Here is a 23,316-nt window from a genome sequence, read left to right as displayed (position 1 = left end):
CGTGTCTGTGTCAAACTACCTTAAGGTAGAAGTAAAGTTTGACGAAAACCATAGAGGGGTCGGGATAACTTCTCCAATTTCGCGTGAGTTGGTGGAGAAGGGCCCTTATATAAATTATGATAACAGTATCAAATGAGTGCTGCAAAGTAAGGACCATGACTGCAATACAACATAAAGTGACCGACAGGCTGTAAAACCCTTCAAAGCTTTTCAACTATGAGGAACACAAATCATGCGTTCAACGGCGTGTGCCATTGCGTGCACCCTAAAAATGATTGATATTGTTTTATGTATAGGATTGGAAAAGTATGCACGTGTCTTCATTATTAACGCCACAACTTTCTCCACAACACGTGTGTGAGTGTGCACGCGATCACCGCAACACCAACATACCACACACTCGTTTCTTCCGCGATTGAGTAACACACCATCGACCGACTGACTGCATCGTTAATAGCCCACGGTGGTGACTTGAACCAGTCGTTGTTCAGCCAGCAGAGACTGCTTTCGTGATGACGACCACCGCTGCTGCTGCCGGAGGGCGTTTCAGTGTGAACAAGTGTCCGCCGGAATATCAGGAGTACGTTTGCGATCTTTCCGATAGGGATCGTCAGCTGGCCAAGGTGGAGCTGGGTGAAGATGATCAGGTTCGAACGCAAGGGTTGCAGCACATGCGGGACTGGATCGGGCGTCATCCGCACATCCGCAAGTGTCGAACCGATCCGGTGTTCCTGTTAAGGTTCCTAAGGGCGCGAAAGTTCAACCTGCCACAAGCATGTGATATGCTCGAAAGGTATCTGTCGATGAGGCAGGTGTTTCGGATTTGGTTCGAAAATCTGGACCCCGAAGATAAGTACATGAAGCAGTGCGTGGCGACTGAAGGGGCACTTCCCCTGGGGGTTGACAAGCGTGGTCGTATGGTGGGACTGATTCGCGTGCGTAACTTTGACGCCGCCAAGTTCACGTGCCACCATTTGGGGCGGTTCACGCACATGGCGCTGGAGAGTTTCTACGACGATCAGCGGGTTCAAATCGGAGGTGGTGTAGCGATCGTCGACTGTCAGGGCGCAACAATGGCCCATTTTACGCTGTTTAAGCTGTCCGACATCCGAAACTTCATGGAATGCCTCAAGCATGCACTGCCCGTTCGTGTTCAGGAGGTGCACGTGATCGGGCTGCCTCGGATTGGCGCCGCCATCGGGGATCTCATTCTTAACTTTGCCAGTGCCGAGATGAAACGGAGGATCTTTGTGAGTATTAGCTCGAGGCAGATTGTCGAATGTTGGCTGGGTTGTGTCAGTCTAGACGCTTATCTGTGTGCAATTATCGACAGGCATTAATCGGTTGTGTCCACTATGACAAAAAGTATAAAAGTTCTCATTCATGCTCAAGTTCTTTGAACATTATTATCTGAGCAAAAGTAAGACAACATCGTTCACAATTTGATTATTTTTGCGTTTTTAAGATTGTATGGCAGAATGGAATGAAAAATCTTTGTTGCCTTTCTCACCTTTATTATGGTCATTTTACAAATTCGGTGTATATTATTATATTGTACAAATCGATTCGGAATAGAAATAGAATGGAAAGATAATTCCATTTGATTAATGTTTCAACTTTCAACTGATTGCAACGCTGCAAAATTCCTAGAAAAAAAAAACTTTCAGTTCTCTTCAAAAGTAAAAAATATTAACTTAAAACGCAGAAAAAAATGAAACAAGTAACATAATGATGTGTTGAATAATTATTCAAAAAAAATCAAACCATCTTCATTAACGACCCCCGGGTCTTTTGTGGTCTCTATTGCAAGTTTCTGCTCGAACCTATGAGTCCGAAGGCTTGAATGGGGAGAGCACCCAAACCTCTTTCTACTCCAAGAGACCTTCCACCCCAGTGTTTGAACTGACGACCTTTGGATTGCAAGTCCAACCGCCGCTAGCGATTCCACCGGAGTAGGCTTGGTTTGGTGTGTTATTTGTACTTATGGCATGGAGACGATTCCTACACCTGGAATGACGTAACGGCCTAACAACCAAGGCCGGGACCGATATTTTACTTCCTCATCCAATGGAAGGTTGCAGCAGATGGGAATCGAATCCAGAATCATCCGCTTACAAAGCGGACAGCGTAACCATTCGGCCGCGCACTGCCACTTGAAAAGCACAGTAAACAATAGTATAAATTTGGAAGGAGTAATTTTGGAAGTTTGAGTATTACTTCTTTAATGTTGTAATTTTACTGACAAAGTGGCATTACACAAGTAAAAGTGATAAAATTGCACATTTTCAGAAAAAAATACATTTTTTTCTGACATTAAGGGTTCACAGTAACGAAGGAAGTTGTTGTCTTCTTATTCCAAAATTGTCATTTTACGGACCAAACCCTGCAGCAACTGGATTGTAAAATTAGGGCAAATTGAAGATGGTTTGTGTTGCACTTGATAAGCTAGAATAAGACCTGCAGTATTTTGTTGAGACAGAAAAACTTTTACTTGTAAAATAGCAAGAGAATATCCTAAAAAAGTCCTTAAAATAGGTAGTAAGGACGGAGGATAAGTTTCATTAGCGTTTAAAGTTTGTGGGTGTTACGAATATGTGGCATTGCTGTATGAACTATTTGTAAGGCTCCCAAATCTTGCTGAGAAAAAAATCAGTAAACTTAGCCGATATAGCAACTTAGTATAGTAAAAACTATCAAAGAATTATTTAGATAAATTTGGAATTTAGAACTTAAAAATATAAAACTGTGTCTTATTTACAGCTAAAAAACTTGCACGTTTTAAAATATTCACAACAATAAACCGTGATTTGCTTAAACAAATTGATGTATACTTCCATTTTTGTTAAACCTTTAAAAGTTATCGAAACGTCAAGTTTGCTTTTACGAATAATATCGTTTTCAGTGTTTTCACGAAATAAATTGAAATTCAAATGTTTACAGGTTTAAAGCTTGTAAGCCCTTGAATCTTTTTTTGTTTAAATATGTTTTGAAAGGAATTTGGAAAGTGCATTAATTGTTCTTTTCAAATTATCACTGACAATACACTTTAAACTAAGGATAGCAACACCTCTGATCAAAGAAAAAAAGCAATTCAATTTAAGAAAATAAAATAAAATTCCCTACAAATCAGCATTTGACAAAAAAAAATCCATGCGAAAATTCCGGCCTATTAAAAATCCGCGAAGAGGGTCAAAACTCTGTACGGTAAGGAAAAAAATCCGTTAATCCGGTAGCATTAACTTTTTGGATAGCCTAAATAAGAATCATATCAAAAAAATATTACACATAAATAATTTCATTTGCTGTCTCATTTCGCTCCAGACAACGGTACATCTTGAAAACGACGCCCTTTAATAAAAATAAACTATGCGATTTCAAATCCGATTTAACGAACTTAAATAATTTTTGTGAAGTATACAGATTTGTCCACGCACTTTTCAAGGGTTTATGGTGCCTTATTTGAAGAAACCAATTATTTTAAAAATATTTTTGGACATAAAAATCGATGGAATGAGTTTTAATCAAATAACTATCAAACTATAAAGTTTTGTTCATCCCACTCCTCCTTGATCTAGAAGACTTATTTTTTAATCAGATGTCTGGAAGAACTTAAACTTGTTGTCACCCTACACTACACTTAATCTGACTACATTCACCCTAACTTCAAACCAATTTCACAGTTCCACTCAACGCTCGAGGACGCCATGAAGCAGCTTGACCAGTCACTGCTGCCCGTTGAGTATGGGGGCGTTCAGGACGCACGGGACATCGTCGAGCGGCTCCGGAAACGACTGGAGGACGGACGTGACACGCTGATACAGCTTGACGAGCTGGAAATCGACGGGGAGCCGTACGCTGCCTTTTGGAACCAGGGCCAGGACGAGGATGTGGAGTTTGGCATGGAGATTGACTGAGGTTTATAATGGTCTGGAGTGATACGTAATTTTATAATGTTGAGTTTTAAAGCTGCACGAGGCAGATCTCTATCCATGTTTATGCGTTCTTAAATGTTCTAATTGTACTAAAAACACTAGGGTTAATGTTTTACTCAAGATTTTAATCATTTTATCTAGCATTAAAAAAATATAAAAATCAGAATATAATTGTTGTTTGCTCTCAACCCTATTTTTGAAGGACTAATAGAAAAAAAATACTTGAAACAATGTTTGATAACCGAAATCTCCTTAATCAACGTTCAGCTTTCTAAAACACCCAGCAATTCCTCCGTCGATATCACTGTTGTTGGAACCGCTCTGATTCCACAGGGACGAGTAGTGTTCCACGTCGATGTCCATATCGTCCAGCGCCAGGAGGGCATCCCTTTTTTCACAGAACAGCTTCCGAAGGGCACGATTCAACTCGACGGAATCCTGCGGACCTCCGTACTGTTTTGGCCAAAGGGACTCATCGAAGTGTGATTTGGATTCCAGAACCGTCGAGTGACACTGGCGAGACATGAATGTTGGGAAATGTTTGGTTAATACATTAATGAATATGAACAACAATATTAAAAAAAAGAGATACTTACCGAAATTCTTTCCTTGAACTTTGGAGTGGCAAAAGAGAGCAAAACATTCGCGATAGCAACGGCAAACTTGGGCAGCTTGACTGCATGAATTTCTCGAATTCTAATCGGCATCGACCTGTTGACGGCATCCATCAGCAGCTTGAGGTCCGAAATGCCCCACATTCCGTAGTGCTTCAGCGTGCTGTCTGTGTAGTCGGCCCAGACGCGGAAACCTCCTACTTGAACCTCTTCGTCGTCCAGCAGCACTTCAAGGAATATCATCAGATATCGAAATATGGCGATCGGATTGAGCTTCTCCACGTTGAACCTCCCAAATCGAATCCAAACCAGCGTGCGGCCGGCCTCGTCACGTCCCACGACCGTCATCGGCTCATCGTCGACGGTTTCCAACATCGAATCCTCTGTAGAGTCCAACTTTTGGAACCAGTCGGGAAATGTCTGCCGCATGGCCAGGTACCTCTCGATAGCGGCCTGCGCTTGGGGAACGGAAAACTTTCTGAATCTCAAAAATCGCAGCAGAAAAACCGCATCGGTTCGACACTTGCGAATGTACGGATGCTTGGCGATCCAATCGCGCAATTGGGTCAACGATTGCTCCCGAATTTCCGGTTCTTCACGCAGCTCATCCCACGCCAGCTGCTCAAACTTGGCGGACAACGTAAACCGGTAGGGTTCAAAATTTGATGGTTTTTTATCCACACAAAACATCGGCGCAGCCATTCCGTCTTGCCAGGTTCTCAACTCAACACTGAGCGCCAACCGCTATAAAAACTTGTATCGGAACATCTCACATTACCCACAGAGCAATTCTCGACGAAATCGGCCGATTTCGACCATTTTAATTTTTTGTATTTTTTTGAATTGGCTCAAACTTTGTGGGGGACTTCCCTATGACCAATGAAGCTATTTTGCCTTCCTCACGATACTGAGGAAAGGCTATAAAATCACTCGAAAAATGAACTTTTCAATTAGACCTCCTAGACCCACCTTCATGTGTACCTATCGACTCAGAATCAAATTCTGAGCAAATGTCTGTGTGTGTGGTGGGATGTTGATCAAAAAAATGTCACTCGATTATCTCGACATTGGCTGAATCGACTTTGTCCGCTTTGGCGTCATTCGATCCGTCTTGAGGTCCCATAAGTCGCTATTGAAAATTATGCAGTTTAGTAAAGTACTTCAAAAGATAACGAAAAACGATTTTAACAAAAATCCGGAAGATTGTAAAAAGGGTGTTTTTTAAGCATAAGCATAAGCATAGGTGCCCACCCGCAGTTGCTACTCCGTTATTGACCAGGACCTCCAGAAGTTACATCCACGAGCCGTGGAAGATAAGTGGGAGCTATCTTTCCTCGCTTCGCAACTTCTCAAAGGCCCCTATCATGCTGATCAATACCGGCGCCGGCCACGACCAGTGGTAGGGTCACGGGGAAGTGGATGGGAATGTTAGTCCGATACTTGAGTGATAGAGACCGCCCAATCGACTGCATCTCCGACAAAGTATCACATGAGTTTTGAGGGGGTTAGTAGATGGGTATGAGGTCAGGATTCACGAGTGGCAGTGATGTGACCATGAGCATTTTGTTTATCGGTTGAAAATTTTAAATCTTAGGCAGCCGGCTGCGGAAAGATAGATAATTGATCATTTAAAAAGTTTTTTTATCGAACGCGTGCCAGCCGAGCAGTAGTGCTATGGGCTGGACTTATCAGTATATTTTTACAATTTAGATAACGCGAGCAAATTTCAAAAATAGTAAATAAATGACGCTTTACTCTTCATAAAATCGATCGATGCCAGTTGGAATAAATTTTTACGATCATTTACGATGAAAATTATCGCGAAAAGAACAGGACTGCGCGTCCCCTGAAGCACTGCACTTATGATGTCCAATAAGTTATAATAACCAATCACCCCATGCACACAAACAGCGACATAAAAGAAATGAAAATGAGCATGCAAAAACAAGGCAGCGCGTCCGCGTGGTCAGCACACTAATCGATTGTAAAAAGGGTGTTTTTTGTAAGAAAACCCGCCATGCTATACACTTTAAGAAAGGTTTTTAAAAGGACCTTTACAACGCGTTCAAGACATTGAAGATCTGACAACCCTATCAAAAGTTATGCGCATTTAAGTGTTATTTTTTTTGCTTTTTGGAGGCCGGATCTCAGATATGTTGATGAAAACCTTGTCCTTGATCTATCGTTGGATAGGTATTCAAAAGACCTTCACAACGCTTCCAAAACATTGAAGATCTGAAGGCCGGATCTCAGATCAAGCATGAATTGAATTGTAGATCTGACTACCTTATCATAAGTTGTAAGCACATAAGTGCCCTGCAATATGAAATAAATGTTGGCCTACTCAATCTAGTGGTATGAATAATGAGTAAAATTGATAAAACACCATTTTGTGTCTATTTTGGATAGCACCCTTTAAATGTGAGGAAGGCGCCAACCACCTAAGGGTGGATTAAGTAACGTTTTTTTGTCAATGGTTCAACCATACAAGTCTCCATACAATTTTGGCAGCTGTCCATACAAAAAAGTACGTAAATATTCAATCAGCTGTAACTTTTGAGTAAATTTTCTGATCAATCAAGTCTTCGGCAAGGTTGTAGGTCAGGGGTGCTCAAAGTTTTTGAATGGCGGGCCAAATTTGGAACTCACATGAGCTTGCGGGCCAAGTGTGAAAAATTGTTTATTTGAAAAGTACATTTTTCTGATTAGTTTGCAATACGTCTTAACAACCATCGTGGCCTCCGACACTTAATTGTTTTTTTTTTGTTCGAAACAAATCAAAATTTTGGAGTAAAGAGCATTGAAAGGACGTGCAGATGAACAATTCAAAACATAACTGAATTTGATAATTCGTAAATTGATCGAAAAACGGCTTTGTTTACACTTGGCGCTTGGGACCTTATGAAAACTAACCCGTGATTCATCAGCTGATTTAATTTTATGTGTTTTTCAACATTTTCGAGAACAAAAAATGATATTTTTCCAAAAAAGCTTCAAACTAATTGGTTCAAATTTATTAAAATCAATAAAACCAAATAATGGCCAACACAAAATATCCATAAGATTGGCATGCCTAAAAAAACATTGAAATCTGAAATAAAATATTTTAAGAAGAGGTTGTATAAATTGTATAATTTTATTTTTAAACAAGGTGCAACTATAATGATGAATCGTTGCAAAAAGATTTTTCAACAAGTCTGATTTCAATAAAATATATATCAATTTACAGATGGGTCAAAGGGCCATTTTACATGATCTTTCAAAATGGGTCCGTGGGCCACAAAAAATCACCATACTTTGGTCACCCCTGTTGTAGGTATTGTTGAGGACTACTGAAAAAAATTGGTACACGAAAAAAAATTGCCAAAAAATCTGCCGCCGAGCTATGAATTTTTGAAATTTCATACAAGAAAATTTTTGAAAAGAACTTTACAGATTGTTGATAAAGTGCCCCGTTTTCAAGGTATAGCCACCGAAAATTTCATTTCAGCGAAATATTTGCAGTTTTACGATTTTTTTTTTAAAGTGGCTGAAAATATTTTTCTTTAAATTCAGAAAATTTGCAATCAAACTGTCTAAGAGACAATGAAGATTGGACCTCTGGTTGCTGAGATACAGAGGTTTAAAGAAAAAAGAAACACGAAAATTGAAGTTTTCTAAGTCTCACCCAATCAACCTACCATTTTCTAAAGTCGATATCTCAGCAACTAAAAGTTTAATTTTCAATGTTAAAACGTGAAACATTCGTGAAATTTTCCGTTTTTTCGGAAACAATATTTTCAAATTTGTTTAATCATGTCTTATATTTAAAACAAGCGTAATATTGAATTTTTGGCCCTTTTGTATGATTTTTTGACCATACTTCTATATGTCTCAAAAGTTGTGGATTTTTGTCCCCAAGAAAACATAAAAAAATCTCAAAAATCAAAAAATATGGATTTTGGGAAATTGAGTTTTTGCAAAAAAAGTTAATACAAAAATCGGTTTTTTCTTCGTGTGTCATAAGGAAGGACCCCACAAAGTTTGAGCCAAATAAAAAAAATACAAATAAAATTCATTTCCGGTTTTGGTAGAGAATTGCTCCACAGAGTAACCCTGGCAAGTCGGTTGGAGGCAAGTGAGCTGCTAATAGAGATAAAACTAGAGGTGGATGGTTTATTTAATTGCTGCTTGCTGCAAATGCCTCAATAGATGAATACACAGTACACTACTGTTTAGTACTCTTTTTTTAGATGTGAAATCGCCTCACGTTAATTCTTGGGTTGCATGACCTGGTGACTTTCAGCTAGAAGTATCAAAGTAATCCAGCTAAACCGGTTCGTGGACACTAATGGATTAGTTTGGATAGATGGACCTTTTAAATTTTAAATCTGGGATCGGAAGGGAAAACCTTATGATTTACGTGTGAATATTGTAATAAGGCATTGTTAAATAACCTTACTGTTGAAATAAAGTGCGTACTGCAAACTTATCAGCATCGTACATAACAGACAAATATTGATGAGTCAGACAACTTTCCTAGGTTTATAGAATAAAGAAGGAAGGAAAGAAATTATCGTGTTTAAACTAAAAACTAAAGCGATGACTTTTGAACATCTTATCGTAACTTAAAAAAAATCAATAGTGCAGAATGAGACCCTAAACCAAGGCGAATGAGACCAGTTTGATCAAAATCCTTGAAAACCATAAATTTGCATTGGCTGTAAATGATTTGATATATTGCTGTTTACAGAGATTGTACTTTACCTCTTAATATCTGTGCGTATCCAATGAGAAAATTAGAGTAATTAATTCACAACATTTTCTCATGACTCAGAACAACTTATAGTGGTGGTTAAGCTTGAATAGGGCTGTATTTCGTTTACATCTCTAAATGAATACAATGCTTTAAAAAAATTATAAACTTGTGCAAATCGCTCTCATAAATCCGGTTGATTTACATTACCCAAAATAAGAAGCTGACCAGAATAGGTGCATCTTCCCAGCTTTGCTTCGTTTTACCTACGTTATCTCCTAGCCTGCTTAGGCTAATTATTGTATTGAAGTCAAATTTTATATAGTTCCACCAATAAAGATCTATATTCATCTCGTGTTTAGCTTATTTTTCGTTACATGCCCAATTTCCTAACAATGATGATGTTAATCGAACTTAAACAAAAAAAAATACGTTCTAGAAAAAGTCTGAATAGTTGTTCTAGCTTCTGGTAAAAAACAGACTAGTAGTATGTACACAGTAAAAAACATGGTAATTTTACACCTGGTCTTTTATGTCACAAAAAATGTGTAATTTTACATCTGAAAACGTGTAATTTTACCACTTTTCTGTTGTAATGTCACTTTTCCAGTTGTTGAGGTAAAATTAGATAATAAAAGAGGTAATATTCAACCTTTCATTAGGCTGGCACAAATATTTTACAAATAGTACACAGTAAAAAACATGGTAATTTTACACCTGGTCTTTTATGTCACAAAAAATGTGTAATTTTACATCTGAAAACGTGTAATTTTACCACTTTTCTGTTGTAATGTCACTTTTCCAGTTGTTGAGGTAAAATTAGATAATAAAAGAGGTAATATTCAACCTTTCATTAGGCTGGTACAAATATTTTTAAAAGTTTTTGTCACCCCCCCCCTTCAAAATTGTCCCGAAAAATCAGGGGGCAAAAAATAGTAGTTTATGCAACAAGTTGCAAAAAGAGGATTTTTTCAGCTCGAGTCGTACATTTATCCAACGAGGTTCACCGAGTTGGATAAATACGAAGAGTGCTGAAAAAATCAAGTTTTGCAACGAGTTCCATACAACATTTTTTGCAATTCCAAAAACACACACACTGAGTGAAATTTTATGTCAAATTTTCATGTATTTTGTCAATAAATCGTTTAAATCAAAAAAATGTTGAAAAGTGTTACTTTTCGAAACAAGTGCTGAAAAGTTCAACTTTTCAGCACCCATTTGAGTGCTGAAAAGTAGAACTTTTCAGCATTTATTTTGAAAAGTGTGGCTATTCGATTCTTTTGATTTTGGTACAGAAAAGTAGGCTATTTCGTCGTTCAAGAATGACAGGAAAAGTGAGTAGTTTCACGACGGAATTGCAAAAAAAAATGTTTACAATAAACTTCAAAATTTCAATGAAAATTCAAGGGCAACCAGCTGAAATCAAATTAAAATACATTCTCCTGCGTTGAAAATCATTTGTAGCATGTTTGGGTTTATTAAAAAATCTTAAGATTTTTTGAAAATTTTCGATGCAAAATCTTTTTTTTCGATACAATTTTTGTTTTTGTCAGATCTTAGATTTTTTGAAAACTAATGATTGCAAAACAACTGAACTAGTGTAAAATGCATTTTAAAACACTTTTTTCATTTAAATGTGAAAATTATGGCTTGTTATTTAAATTTTTATATTTTTTTATTTTTTTGTCCCCCCCTTGACCTCGGCCAGGGCCGAAGGACAAAAACTTTTTTAAATATTTGCATCGGCCTTATTACACCTTCCAAACTCACACAATTTTTACTGTGATAGTTACTATTGCTCTACGAATACAACATACTTTAACTAACATAAGTCCAAACGATGCGTGCCCATCGCCAGACAGATTAACTGCGTTTTTGTTGACTCTGTGACCACGCCATCAGTATCTTTTGGACCACGTTCCAGGTCGGATGTATTTCGCTGTAGCTCAAGATGAGTTTGCTTAGTGTTGAAAAGTGTCCGGGCCGATACGAGGAGTATAGTTTTACGCTGGACAAGCAATATCTCAAAATCGCTCAGGAAAATCTCCAGGAAACGGTCGAATCTCGCGAGCAATCGTTGGCGCAAATGCGTGAGTGGATCGCCAAGCATCCGTACATCCGAAAGTGCCGCACGGATTCGTTGTTTTTGCTACGGTTTCTAAGGATGCGCAAGTTCTCCGTCCCAAGGGCGCAAGAAACGATTGAGCGTTACCTGGCGATGAGACAAACCTTCCCGCAGTGGTTTCAAACGTTGGACCCGAACGAACCGGACATGGCAGAACTGCTGGACGACAATCAGTTCCAGCTGCTGGGTCGAGACTCCAAGGGCCGTACGGTGGTGCTGATTCGGCTCAAAAACTTTAACGCGGAAAAGTTCAACTCGGCCCACCAGGCTCGGGCCATGATGTTGTTTTTGGAAACTATTTTCGATGAGGAAGAGTCGCAAATCGGTGGTTACGTTGCCATTCTGGACTACGCGGACATTTCGATGCGTTTGGTGGCGGTTTGGTCGCTGATGGACGTGAAGAACTTCATGAACTGCGTCAACCACTCGCTGCCGGTCAGCATTAAGGAGGTGCATGGCGTGCGGTTGCCAAAGTTTGCGGTCGTGATCGCCGAGCTGGCGTTGTCCTGCTTGAGCCAGAAGCTGAAGGACAGGGTGTTTGTAAGTAGTACAACAACATGCAATCATCCTATAGAAATTTAATGATAAAAATGATATGGGACTATCCATAAACCACGTTGACTTTATTTTGTAAATCTCCATGGACCGTGGACAATCGACAACCCCCCTTCCCCCCTAAAGTGTCCACGAGGATTATGGATGGCCTCATCCTGATCCACCATGTGACCCATCTTTGATTAGGAGTGAGTAAAGAACGTACTACTGGTGGCAGACTCAGTTTGTATCAACAACAAATAACTTACAAAACGGTAAGTTTAGGACATTCTAAATTTCATTCTGTTCAATTAATTTGGAGGCATATTTCGCAAACCGTGCTGGTCAAATCGCTTGTACATAATTCTACACAGTAAAAAATCACGGGATGCGTACATTTTTTATGTCAGAAAAAAGGTTTAGTTTTAAAATCGGCTTCAGCAAAATCAAATGGCGTCTCGGGCATCGCAAGGTGCGACCTGGGCGATGAATATAGAGAATGCGTAACGTGATTTTCGAATGATCCCACTTTGTTTACAGCTACAAAGTAGGAGGCTGTTCAAGCACAAGAATGACTTTTTTCTTAATGGCAAATGAGCTGTATTACAATCAGTAGTAGGTGTTCTATTTTGTCTAGTTTTTGTCATCTTTTGCTGGAAAATTGTGTGTGTTTTCAGGTTTAGACCGGTTTGAAGATTATTTTCTTTTTTACGGGTGACAAGAACTGCGGTCATTCTGCGAAGTCGTGGATAAATTCCATGGCTAATTTTGGAATCCTGCTGCTCTTCCTGGTCCAGCGAAAAAAGTTCGCCAATTCTAGCGAAGCTTATCCAACAAACAGAGCAGATTTTCACTAAATCAGCAGGTTTTCAAAAGAATTCAAACAATAAAGACAGCTTCTGGATGGATACAAGCTTTGGCCAGAGTCGAGGGACATAAACTTCAAAAAATATTTGCAACGGCCTAATATTTATTGAAAAAATACGATCTCGCCTAGAATCTTCAATTCAAACTTTTTTCATTCTTGCAAAAAAAAACAATTTTTAATGATCGATAACAATACTACCTACTTTTGGCGAACAGTAAATTGGTTCCACTTTGACAGTTCAAAATTGAGGCCCTCGTGGAAAGATGCAGACGAGCGCCCGTACTTACATTTCGTCGCCATCGTGCTAACTTGTCGTACGTGCATTTTGGGCCAAATTGAGTTAAGAACGCCATTTTGTGCAGCTCACAATGCCTCACCTTTTGACCTTCACAGATCCCCAAAATTCGATTTCAATCCTGAGATATTCAACAAAAACCGAAAAAACTCCGTGCATTTTTGTCACTTTACATATGAAAGTAGTTTCAATCTTGTCGTGCTATCTTGTCACTCCATGAAAATTGATGTAAATGCGACAAAAGGCCAAAGGGATTTCAGGCCAGGAAAGTCAGGATGCGTTTGTCGCACGTACAAGCTAGACTACCGTAAACATTTGTAATTATAACTCGGGACTCCAGCAACCAACTTCAACCAAACTTTGGGACAATGCACAGAATGGTGAGCCAAACAAAACGTGTTTGTTATTGTTTACATTGCGTGCTCACGTTTTTAAATATTCAAGGTCAAACATTAAAACGCGTTTTTCTCGGATCGTCAAAATGGCGGGTGCGACAAGATAGCACGACGACGTCGATTTGGAGCGATCTCGGGTTCGATTTTTGACCTAAAGATTCTTCATCAGAAAGGAAAACGGAAAATGAAGCACCCGGAACCTGCAGCAGCAGTAGAGTAGTAGCAAGCGATGTTGATTAGCACTCAAGCATGATTTTGAAAAAAAGATCTACAAAAGCATAATAATGAAATTGAATGATTTTTTATGGTTGATATTTTTATTATTAATTGCTAGTATTTAAAGTACCGAAAAGTGACATATTACCTACAAATAAAGTATTAAAAAAAATCTCTTAAGCGAACTCCTGGGACGTATTTTATGAAAAACCTCTTTGACATTCTCGTATGCCAAGATATGTTCTTGAGCGGTTCTCAAAACGTTTGCCTAACTCACCTCTTAATGTTAAGGGCAAGATGTTGTTAAACGGTTCTAACAACGTTTACCTAACCCGGTTCAGAATCTTATAGTCATTAGTTCTTATGACGTGTTCAACAAACGTTCTCTTTGCAAGTATGACATGCACTTGCAAAACTAACTCGAAACATGCACTTTTCTAACGGATGAAGAGATGTTCAACAACAGAAAAAACGTGCGCTTTTCCAGCGTTCAAGAGTTCTCGGGGACGTTCGGAAAACATAGTAAATGAATTCAACAACCAGTTCGGAAATCTCTTACCGAACAAATGTGCTACTTAGGATGGTTGTATTTTTCAGCAACACATCGAGCGATCCCACGAATAAAATTTATATGCGGCGAATCGGGACTTCAGTCTGAATAGGGACAGCAGTTTTTAAAGCACTTAAAGCTTTTGAATTTGGAAACGGATGTACACATTTTGTTGGTCTGAGTCTGTTCTAACCGAAACCATCCAGAAAAACTGCTGTCCTAATTCGCCCCATGAGTTCCGATTGACCCCAGTTTACGGTAACTTAAAAAACACCAATCGCTCCCAAATTTTGGGAGGTTGTTTGGAACCCTAAAAGAACCCCAAAAAAAAAATGGCTGATTGTATTTTTATCATTTCAATTTTCCCATATAACTCGATTCCACTCTAATGGTCCATCGTTTAATCAACGTTTAACTTCCTAAAACACCCAGCAATCCCTCCGTCGATATCACTGTTGTTGTGACCGCTCTGATTCCACAGGAACGAGTAGTGTTCCACGTCGATGTCCATGTCGTCCAGCGCCAGGATGGCATCCCTTTTCTCACAGAACAGCTTCCGAAGGGCACGATTCAACTCGACGGAATCCTGCGGACCTCCGTACTGTTTCGGCCAAAGGGACTCATCGATGTGTGATTTGGATTCCAGAACCGTCGAGTGACACTGGCGAGACATGAAAGTTGGGAAATGTTTGGTTATTACATTAAAACATTTTATAGAACTATAGCCACAATTCAGAGTCGAGAGATTGATTGAAATTGATTGAGGGCTCAAAGTCAAAATCGAAAAAATAATGCTACCAACTCACACCATCATAACAAATATGTTCATTCGTAAATTGAAAGAATAAATCTCCATCAAGTGTCAAACGTCCACATCTGACCACTCCACAGTCACCAAGCTGTGGTTGCCGAGACAGTTAAGTCATTAGGTTAGTCTTTCAAAGGTCTCTGGTTCGATTCCCGTAGTCTCGACACATTTGGTTTTTTGTTTTGACGAATGAACTTTTATTGCAAATGAACCTCGAGGAAATTCTCTCGCCCATCTCGAGCTGTGTTCTCTGTGTCCGTGAATGGTAGTACCGTTATTCTCTCGACTCGAGGTCATTATTCTCTCGGACTAGTGCTGCCTAGTTTTGGGTGTAAACAAATAAAACATAATGAAAATAAATAAACTTACAAAAATTCTTTCCTTGAACTTTGGAGTGGCAAAAGAAAGCATAACATTTGCGATGGCAACGGCGAACCTGGGAAGCTTGACTGCGTGAATTTCTCGAATTCTAATCGGCATCGACCTGTTGACGGCATCCATCAGCAGTTTGAAGTCCGAAATGCCCCACATTCCGTATTGCTTCAGCGTGCTATCCGTGTAGTCGACCCAGACGCGGAAACCTCCTACTTGAACCTCTTCGTCGTCCAGCAGCACTTCGAGGAATATCATCAGATATCGAAGTATGGCGATTGGGTTAAGCCTCTCCACGTTAACCCTCCCAAATCGGATCCAAACCAGCGTGCGGCCGGCCTCGTCCCGTCCAACGACCGTCATCAGTTCGTCGTCGACGGTTTCCAAAATCTGACTGTCTGTAGAGTCCAACTTTTGGAACCAGTTGGGAAATGTCTGCCGCATGGCCAGGTACCTCTCGATAGCGGCCTGCGCTTGGGGAACGGAAAACTTTCTGAATCTTAAAAATCGCAGCAGAAAAACCGCGTCGGTTCGACACTTGCGAATGTACGGATGTTTGGCGATCCAATCGCGCAATTGGGTCAACGATTGTTCCCGAATTTCCGGTTCTTCACGCAGTTCATCCCGCGCTAGCTGCTCAAACTTGGCGGACAACGTAAACCGGTAGGGTTCAAAATTTGATGGTTTTTTATCTACACCAAACATCGGCGCAGCCATTCCGTCTTGCCAGGTTCTCAACTCAACACTGAGCGCCAACCGCTATAAAAACTTGTATCGGAACATCTCACATTATCCTCAGAGTAACCCTGGTGAGACAGTTGGAGGCAAGGGAGCTGCTGACAGAGATAAATCTAGAGGCGATTGATTTATTTAAATGCTGCTTGTTTCTAATAGGTAGATGAATACACAGCACACTACTGTTAAGTATTTGCCTTAAAAGCGAAAATAAAAAATTAAAAAAATGAGAAAATGTATTATTATGAAAATAACAAATATATTACCACAGACAAACAGAGTTGTTAAAAGCGATGATAGCAGTTAGAGGAAATAAAAATTTCGCAGCGCAAGTTGCGAACAAACTTGTAAACAAAAACAGAGGTATTTACTATTTAGGATCGATTGTTGAAACTGCAAAGTGAAATGTGCCTTAACTGTTGCACCATCATTTCTGGTCGAAGATCCGAGAACTTTATTTTAATTCAAACCGGCCGTTATATTTCTGATTGATGGAGTTAAAATAGAGATTACGTCTGTTAGCCTGTGATATTACGATGAATTAGCTTGATATTCTGGATGTTAGACTGAGGAAAAAACAGACTACAAGGAGAAGGGAAATGAGAGGGTACAGTGGAAATTTATTTTTGACCCCGTAGCGCGGTCCGCGCGGTACATGTCTCAACAGTCTGGAAATAAAAAATGAGGTGATCAATTTTTGTTCAGTGGAAAAAAGATGACACGGTGTAGATCTGTTTTGATGATGTTTCTAGTTGATTTTTTTTTTTCACTTTTTACTACACTATTTATTTGCTGCAAGTATTATTGGTCAAGCGAAACAACAAATTTTAACTTACATAGGTCCAAACGTGCCCATAGCCAGGGTATTCGTTTTAATCGAGAAGACAAATTAATTGCGTTTTTGTTGACTCTGTGACCACGCCATCAGTATCTGTTGGGCCACGTTCCAGGTCGATTGTATTTCGCTGTAGCTCAGGATGGCTTTGCATAGTGTTGAAAAGTGTCCGGGCCGATACGAGGAGTATAGTTTTACGCTGGACAAGCAATATCTCAAAATCGCTCAGAAAAATCTCCAGGAAACAGTCGAATCTCGGGAACTATCGACAAAGAGTCGCAAATCGGTGGCTACGTGACCATCTTGGACTACGCGGACATTTCCATGCGTTTGGTGGCGGTTTGGTCGCTGATGGAAGTGAAGAATTTCAATGTTTGCGGTCGTGGTCATCGAGTTGGCCATGTCCTGCTTGAACCAGAAGCTAAAGGACAGGGTGTTTGTAAGTACAGAGCGGATTCGTTGATTTGAATTTTACTACTTAGAAAGGCCGCTTTTTCGAAAGCTCGCTAATTCGAACGTTTTTGATTTGAAAAGCACTCAATTATCAAAACCAGTTGTCCCACTGATGTTGACCTTTCAACACTATTGTTCGGTGATTTGAAGTTTGTGACAGCTGTCAGTCGTTCCAATAAGCGAATTTTGATTCGCTCATTCGAATGCAGTTCCATTAGAATTCGCGAATCCACTCTGTAATTTTGCTGTTGCAAGCAATTATCACATAGAAATTTGATGATAAAAATAATATCCTGATCCACCAAGTGACCCATCATTGGTTAGGAATGAGTAAAGAACGTACCACTGGTGGGAAGCTCGGTTTGTATCAGCAATAAATATCTTATGATACGGCTTGTTTCGAAAATTCTAAATTTCATTCTGTTCGATTGATTTGGAGCCAGATTGGTTCGTTTTGCAAAGTATTTCGCAAACTTTAAAGGAGAGTGGGGAGACTTGATCCCCTTTTTTTGTATCGCACATAACTCTGTCAATTTCTCACAAAACTATGATCTTTTTGCATGAATTGAAAGCTTAAACATTCAACTATGTTTGGTTGATAAGGGTATTTCATCAGATAAACTCTTCGAATCATGCCAAGCGTTTTAAAAAATATTTTAAACCGGCATTTTCAAAATGTTGGGGGTAAATTTATCCCCCTTTCAACATTTTGAAGAAATCTTAATCAAAATGTTTCTTATTCATCCAAACTTTTAATTTCCTATAAGTTACAGCAATTTCACATTGAACCTGTACTTTTGTGTTTAAAATATAACAAGTTTAGCATGCAAAATATTTAAAAACTTAAAATTTTCTTTTCTAGACTAAAATTGAGCATGTTTACAAAAGCTGGTAATTTTTGTTTACAAAACTTTTGAAAAATGGTTCAAACTGCAGAAAGTTATGTACAACTATACTAAAGGAAACTATGTACGAAAACCCAGCCCAATTATTTAATCTTGAGGCTGATTCCAGTGACAGTAAAAATGCAGGGATCAAGTCTCCCTAAACGCATTTTTTTAAACAATCGATTGTAAAAATAGTATGACGATAAATTCAACGTCAAATGCGTAAGGGTTTTGGAGTTGATATGTTTATCAAACAATGCATGCATAAAAAATATTTTTTTGAATAATTTTTGAGTGTTTTCTATACTTATCAAACCAAAGAAAAAAGATCTCTTGGAAGTTTTTTGCAGCACTTCTTAGAAAAATGTGTTTAACTCAATCTAATGATTTTTTATTTTTTTTTTTCTTTGTTTTCTACAATGAGTTTTAGTCAATTTCGCACAACTTTCTAGAACAAAGCTAATTGTTTTACCCACATGCTGACGAGATACAGGCTTGGAATCATGTCTCCCCGGGGATCAAGTCTCCCCACTCTCCCCTACTGGTTTATGGGTCAAACCGCTTGAATATAATTGTTCTACAAATGTTGCAAATATTTTCAATCGTATATTAATTCTTGGTCATTGGTCAGCTTGTATTTTCAAATTGAAATAAAGTGGCTAAAATACGGCTCGAACCTGATGTCCTTCATCAATTGCTGTGGGAGAGGTAACTTCAAGCCGAACTCCATTAGATTGAAGTATATTATGCTCTCCAAGTCGCTGGTGAATAAAATTCTTTCGATTAGTGAGTTTAGAGTTCCTATCCGAGACAGTCGTTGATTTTTTGATCAGTATGGCTACCTTTGGCTTAGAAAACAAGAAAAACAATCCTTTGGAAGAACTTTACGCCAAAATCGCTCGAGATGATCTCCAGGAAACGGAAGAAAATCGTAAACAATCGTTGGCGCAAATGCGCGAGTGGATCGCCAAACATCCGTTGATTAGAAAGTGTCGCACGGATTCGGTGTTTTTGCTACGGTTTCTAAGGATGCGCAAGTTCTCCGTCCCACGGGCTCAGGAAACACTCGAGCGTTACCTGGCGATGAGACAAACCTTTCCGCAGTGGTTCGCCAAGTTAGATCCAGACCAGAAGGACATGAAGCAACTACTGGACGATCACATGTTTCAGTTTTGGGGGCGTGACTCCAGGGGGCGGACAGTGATTATGGCACGGCACAAAAACTTCAACCTGGATCGGTTCAATTCAGTCCAAATGGCTCGCAACATGTTTCTGTTTTTGGAAACCCTCGCCGACGACGAGGAAACGCAGATCGGAGGTTATGTTGTCGTTTTGGACTACGCGGACATTTCGATGCAGTTGTTGGCGTTGTGGTCCTTGACCGAGGTGCGCAACGCGATAGAGTGCGTGAATAAATCGCTCCCGATGAGAATCAAGGAGGTGCACGTGGCCGGATTTCCTAAGCTGGCGGTCATGATTGGCGATTTAGCCATTTCTTGTCTCAGCCAAAAATTGAAGGAGCGATTGTTTGTAAGTGGATAGCTGTTGACATATTTTTTTTTGCAAGCAGATTCAAATAATTTTGATGTTTCGATCGCTTTCTTACTACATCCTTTTGGTAAATCTGTCATTGTTTGCTGAAGAGCAGACGATGGAGGCCTGTACTTTGGTCATCATTCAATGTCTGCGTAGTTTGGTTTGAGTGTACTGGAATTGAAATAGACTCTATTGAGCGAGTTGTGGCGCTATAACTACGGCAAATAGTGTCCAGGGCATTCGTGGAAATACAATGTCCCATCCCAGAGGGTCCCGGAGTACCAAACCTTCTTAGCATGGTGCTCCCAATGAATACAACCAAAATCTCGGAGCGTATATGGTGGTGTGTCCCCACGCATCTTCCTCCCCTGTCGATTCAGAATTGTGTTGTTGTTCGAACATTCTGTGCTCAAACTCAACCCAATTACGAATCATCTCTGCGATACGGCTTTACGCAGTAGGCCTGGCCGCTTTAACGCTTGTGTTGTTTCAATGCATTCCGAGGCAATGGCGCACTACAAATGTTAATAAATGACAAGAAGAGTGCTAGGCGTCATCAAACCTAAGGCACTCTCCAGGATCCCTTCGAAAGATTGGCTGCGCTAGGGTCTGATTAGATTAGATTAGATTAGACTGGAATTGAAATAGACTCTACAATGTAAAGGATATTCGCAAACCATCTTTATTTGCTAAAAAAATATACAATTGATGAATCAGCCCTATGAACAGCATTTTTGTTGGTAATTATTTGAATCTCGGAATCAAAGAGGCAAAAGATATTGAAATAATCCAGATGGCGTCTAAATGATGAAAAAACGACAAGACTCCGCCTTCTGGGTCTTCTAAGTGTGAAGGTATGGCACGGGGAGAGGGCACCGAATATCTGCATTTACTCTTAATTTTTCGGGATTCGAACCGGCGACTTCTCGATTGTGAGTCCAGTGCGCGTTCCGATTGATCCACACAGGCAGATGCATCAACATTTTATTTGAGGTCACTGAACACCGATATGAGCAAAAGTAATTTGGGAATTTATGATCCAAGACTTATAACAAGGCGCTGGTTATCAAGAACTCGACAATGAAATGACCATGAATAAAAAAAATAACGCACGCAATGTAAACAATAACAAACAAGATTTGTTTGGTTGACCATATCTCTGTTAATTGCTAATTATCATGATATCATTTGCAAATTTTAATCCAAATTTTCCCTCATTCCAGTGCCACAAATCGATGGAGGATGCCGCCAAACACCTGGAGGTATCGATGCTGACCACGGACTATCCGGGTGGCACCCAGGATCCGGAAGAGCTGAAACGAAAGTTTATCAAACGGGCGCAGGACAAACGTCAGGAGTTGCTGCTGCTGGACGAAATGGAAATCGACGCCACCCGGTACAAGTCGCTGTGGCACCAGACCACCGACGGCAGCATCGAGTCCGGAGTGGCCGGAAGCTTCAAGAAGCTGAACGTTGACTAGGGACGGAAGTTTTCTAAAATAGCGTTAGCTCATTATGTCATCATATGTGACATTTGGGTAATTATCTACCAACTCACACGAAATCGGGAAAAGTTGCCCCGACCCCTCTTCGATTTGCGTGAAACTTTGTCCTTAAGGGTAACTTTTGTCCCTGGTCACGAATCCGAGGTCCGTTTTTTGATATCTCGTGACGGAGGGGCGGTATGACCCCTTCCATTTTTGAACATGCGAAAAAAGAGGTGTTTTTCAATAATTTGCAGCCTGAAACGGTGATGAGATAGAAATTTGGTGTCAAAGGGACTTTTATGTAAAATTAGACGCCCGATTTGATGGCGTACTCAGAATTCCGAAAAAACGTATTTTTCATCGAAAAAAACACTAATTTTTTTTAAAAATTCTCCCATTTTCCGTTACTCGACTGTAAAATTTTTTAGAACATGTCATTTTATGGGAAATTTAATGTACTTTTCGAATCTACATTGACCCGGGAGGGTCATTTTTTCATTAAGAACAAAATTTTTCATTTTAAAATTTCGTGTTTTTTCTAACTTTGCAGGGTTATTTTTTAGAGTGTAACAATGTTCTACAAAGTTGTAGAGCAGACAATTACAAAAATTTTGATATATAGACATAAGGGGTTTGCTTATAAACATCACGAGTTATCGCAATTTTACGAAAAAAAGTTTTGAAAAAGTTACTTTTTGCGTTTCTCTTTGTTTCGTCGTCTGTGTCTGTCGCGGGTGACCATGAACGGCCATGATCGATGACGACCAACATTTTCAAAAAAAAAAATTCGTAAAATCGCGATAACTCGTGATGTTTATGAGCAAACCCCTTATGTCTATATATCAAAATTTTTGTATTTAATTGTCTGCTCTACAACTTTGTAGAACATTGTTACACTCTAAAAAATAATCCTGCAAAGTTAGAAAAAACACGAAATTTAAAAATGAAAAATTGTGTTCTAAATGAAAAAATGACCCTTCCGGGTCAATGTAGATTTGAAAAGTACATTAAATTTCCCATAAAATGACGTGTTCCAAAAATTTTTACAGTCGAGTAACGGAAAATGGGAGAATTTTTAAAACTTTTAAAGTGTTTTTTTCGATGTAAAATACGTTTTTTCGGAATTCTGAGTACGCCATCAAATCGGGCGTCTAATTTTACATAAAAGTCCCCTTGACACCAAATTTCTATCTCATCGCCGTTTCAGGCTGCAAATTATTGAAAAACACCTCTTTTTTCGCATGTTCAAAAATGAAAGGGGTCGTACCGCCCCTCCGTCACGAGATATCAAAAAAACGGACCTCGGATTCGTGATCAGGGACAAAAGTTACCCTTTAAAACAAAGTTTCACGCAAATCGAAGAGGGGTCGGGGCAACTGCTGTGTGAGTTGGCGGAGAATTACCCATTTTTAAAATTAAGGTAGATTTAACGTGTTGGTTATGGTTAATTAAAATGTTTGCTTCATGATTTAAAAAAATACCCTGTTTTTATTACAACAAGAAAGTTTCTCTCTCTCTCTCTCTCTCTCTCTCTCTCTCTCTCTCTCTCTCTCTCTCTCTCTCTCTTGAAGCACATTTAAAGAATAATACCAAGGCAAAGTTTTGTTTCGAATTAAAACCAAATTTGCAGAATTAAAATTTATGTATATCAAGATTAATATATTCAACCGATCTGAATTGGAAGGAAGCGCAGTCGAAAAGTGAAACATTGATATTAATAATGGATAAATAAACGTTTGAATGTTCATAATAACCAGTAAGATGTAACAAAACGGATCAATTTTGCGGGCATTTCAGGGCATGATCCCCTAAGTGTACTGAGCCCGAATCCCAAAAATGAGCTTGATTGGTTACGACAGGACCTGGCGGTTTGACTTTTTTATTTCTGAATGGGATTTAACCCGTCAAAACGATGCGTTTTGTTTTTGTCAGTTTTGAG

General features: G+C 39.4%; 5 protein-coding genes across 5 annotated transcripts; 3 read left to right on the top strand and 2 right to left on the bottom strand.

Moving 5' to 3' along the window:
• The first annotated feature begins 331 nt into the window (after positions 1-331).
• On the top strand, positions 332-4,099 carry LOC6051992 (clavesin-2). The gene is made up of 2 exons (XM_001868298.2): positions 332-1,250; positions 3,681-4,099. Exons 1-2 carry the CDS (start codon positions 513-515, stop codon positions 3,912-3,914), a joined length of 972 nt encoding a protein of 323 aa, XP_001868333.2. The 5' UTR covers positions 332-512; the 3' UTR covers positions 3,915-4,099.
• Positions 4,037-5,294, bottom strand: LOC6047325 (clavesin-2). The gene is made up of 2 exons (XM_001864366.2): positions 4,529-5,294; positions 4,037-4,445 (listed from the first exon to the last, which is right to left on the bottom strand). The coding sequence occupies exons 1-2, from the start codon at positions 5,246-5,248 to the stop codon at positions 4,185-4,187; spliced, it is 981 nt and encodes a 326-aa protein (XP_001864401.2). The 5' UTR covers positions 5,249-5,294; the 3' UTR covers positions 4,037-4,184.
• Positions 5,295-11,116: 5,822 nt separating this feature from the next.
• Positions 11,117-21,486, top strand: LOC6047324 (retinaldehyde-binding protein 1). The gene is made up of 2 exons (XM_038260667.1): positions 11,117-11,946; positions 21,114-21,486. The coding sequence occupies exons 1-2, from the start codon at positions 11,233-11,235 to the stop codon at positions 21,369-21,371; spliced, it is 972 nt and encodes a 323-aa protein (XP_038116595.1). The 5' UTR covers positions 11,117-11,232; the 3' UTR covers positions 21,372-21,486.
• Positions 14,609-16,369, bottom strand: LOC6051995 (clavesin-2). Its single transcript, XM_001868301.2, has 2 exons — positions 15,442-16,369; positions 14,609-14,925 (listed from the first exon to the last, which is right to left on the bottom strand). The coding sequence occupies exons 1-2, from the start codon at positions 16,159-16,161 to the stop codon at positions 14,665-14,667; spliced, it is 981 nt and encodes a 326-aa protein (XP_001868336.2). The 5' UTR covers positions 16,162-16,369; the 3' UTR covers positions 14,609-14,664.
• Positions 18,902-20,116, top strand: LOC119768894 (clavesin-1-like). The gene has a single exon (XM_038260669.1). The coding sequence runs from the start codon at positions 19,189-19,191 to the stop codon at positions 19,894-19,896; it is 708 nt and encodes a 235-aa protein (XP_038116597.1). The 5' UTR covers positions 18,902-19,188; the 3' UTR covers positions 19,897-20,116.
• Positions 21,487-23,316: the final 1,830 nt, after the last annotated feature.

This window comes from Culex quinquefasciatus, chromosome 3 (assembly GCF_015732765.1).
Source record: "Culex quinquefasciatus strain JHB chromosome 3, VPISU_Cqui_1.0_pri_paternal, whole genome shotgun sequence".
NCBI classification, from domain to species: domain Eukaryota; kingdom Metazoa; phylum Arthropoda; class Insecta; order Diptera; family Culicidae; genus Culex; species Culex quinquefasciatus.
The sequence above is the reverse complement of the archived record's forward strand: the minus strand, read 5'-3'. Positions and strand labels throughout refer to the sequence as shown.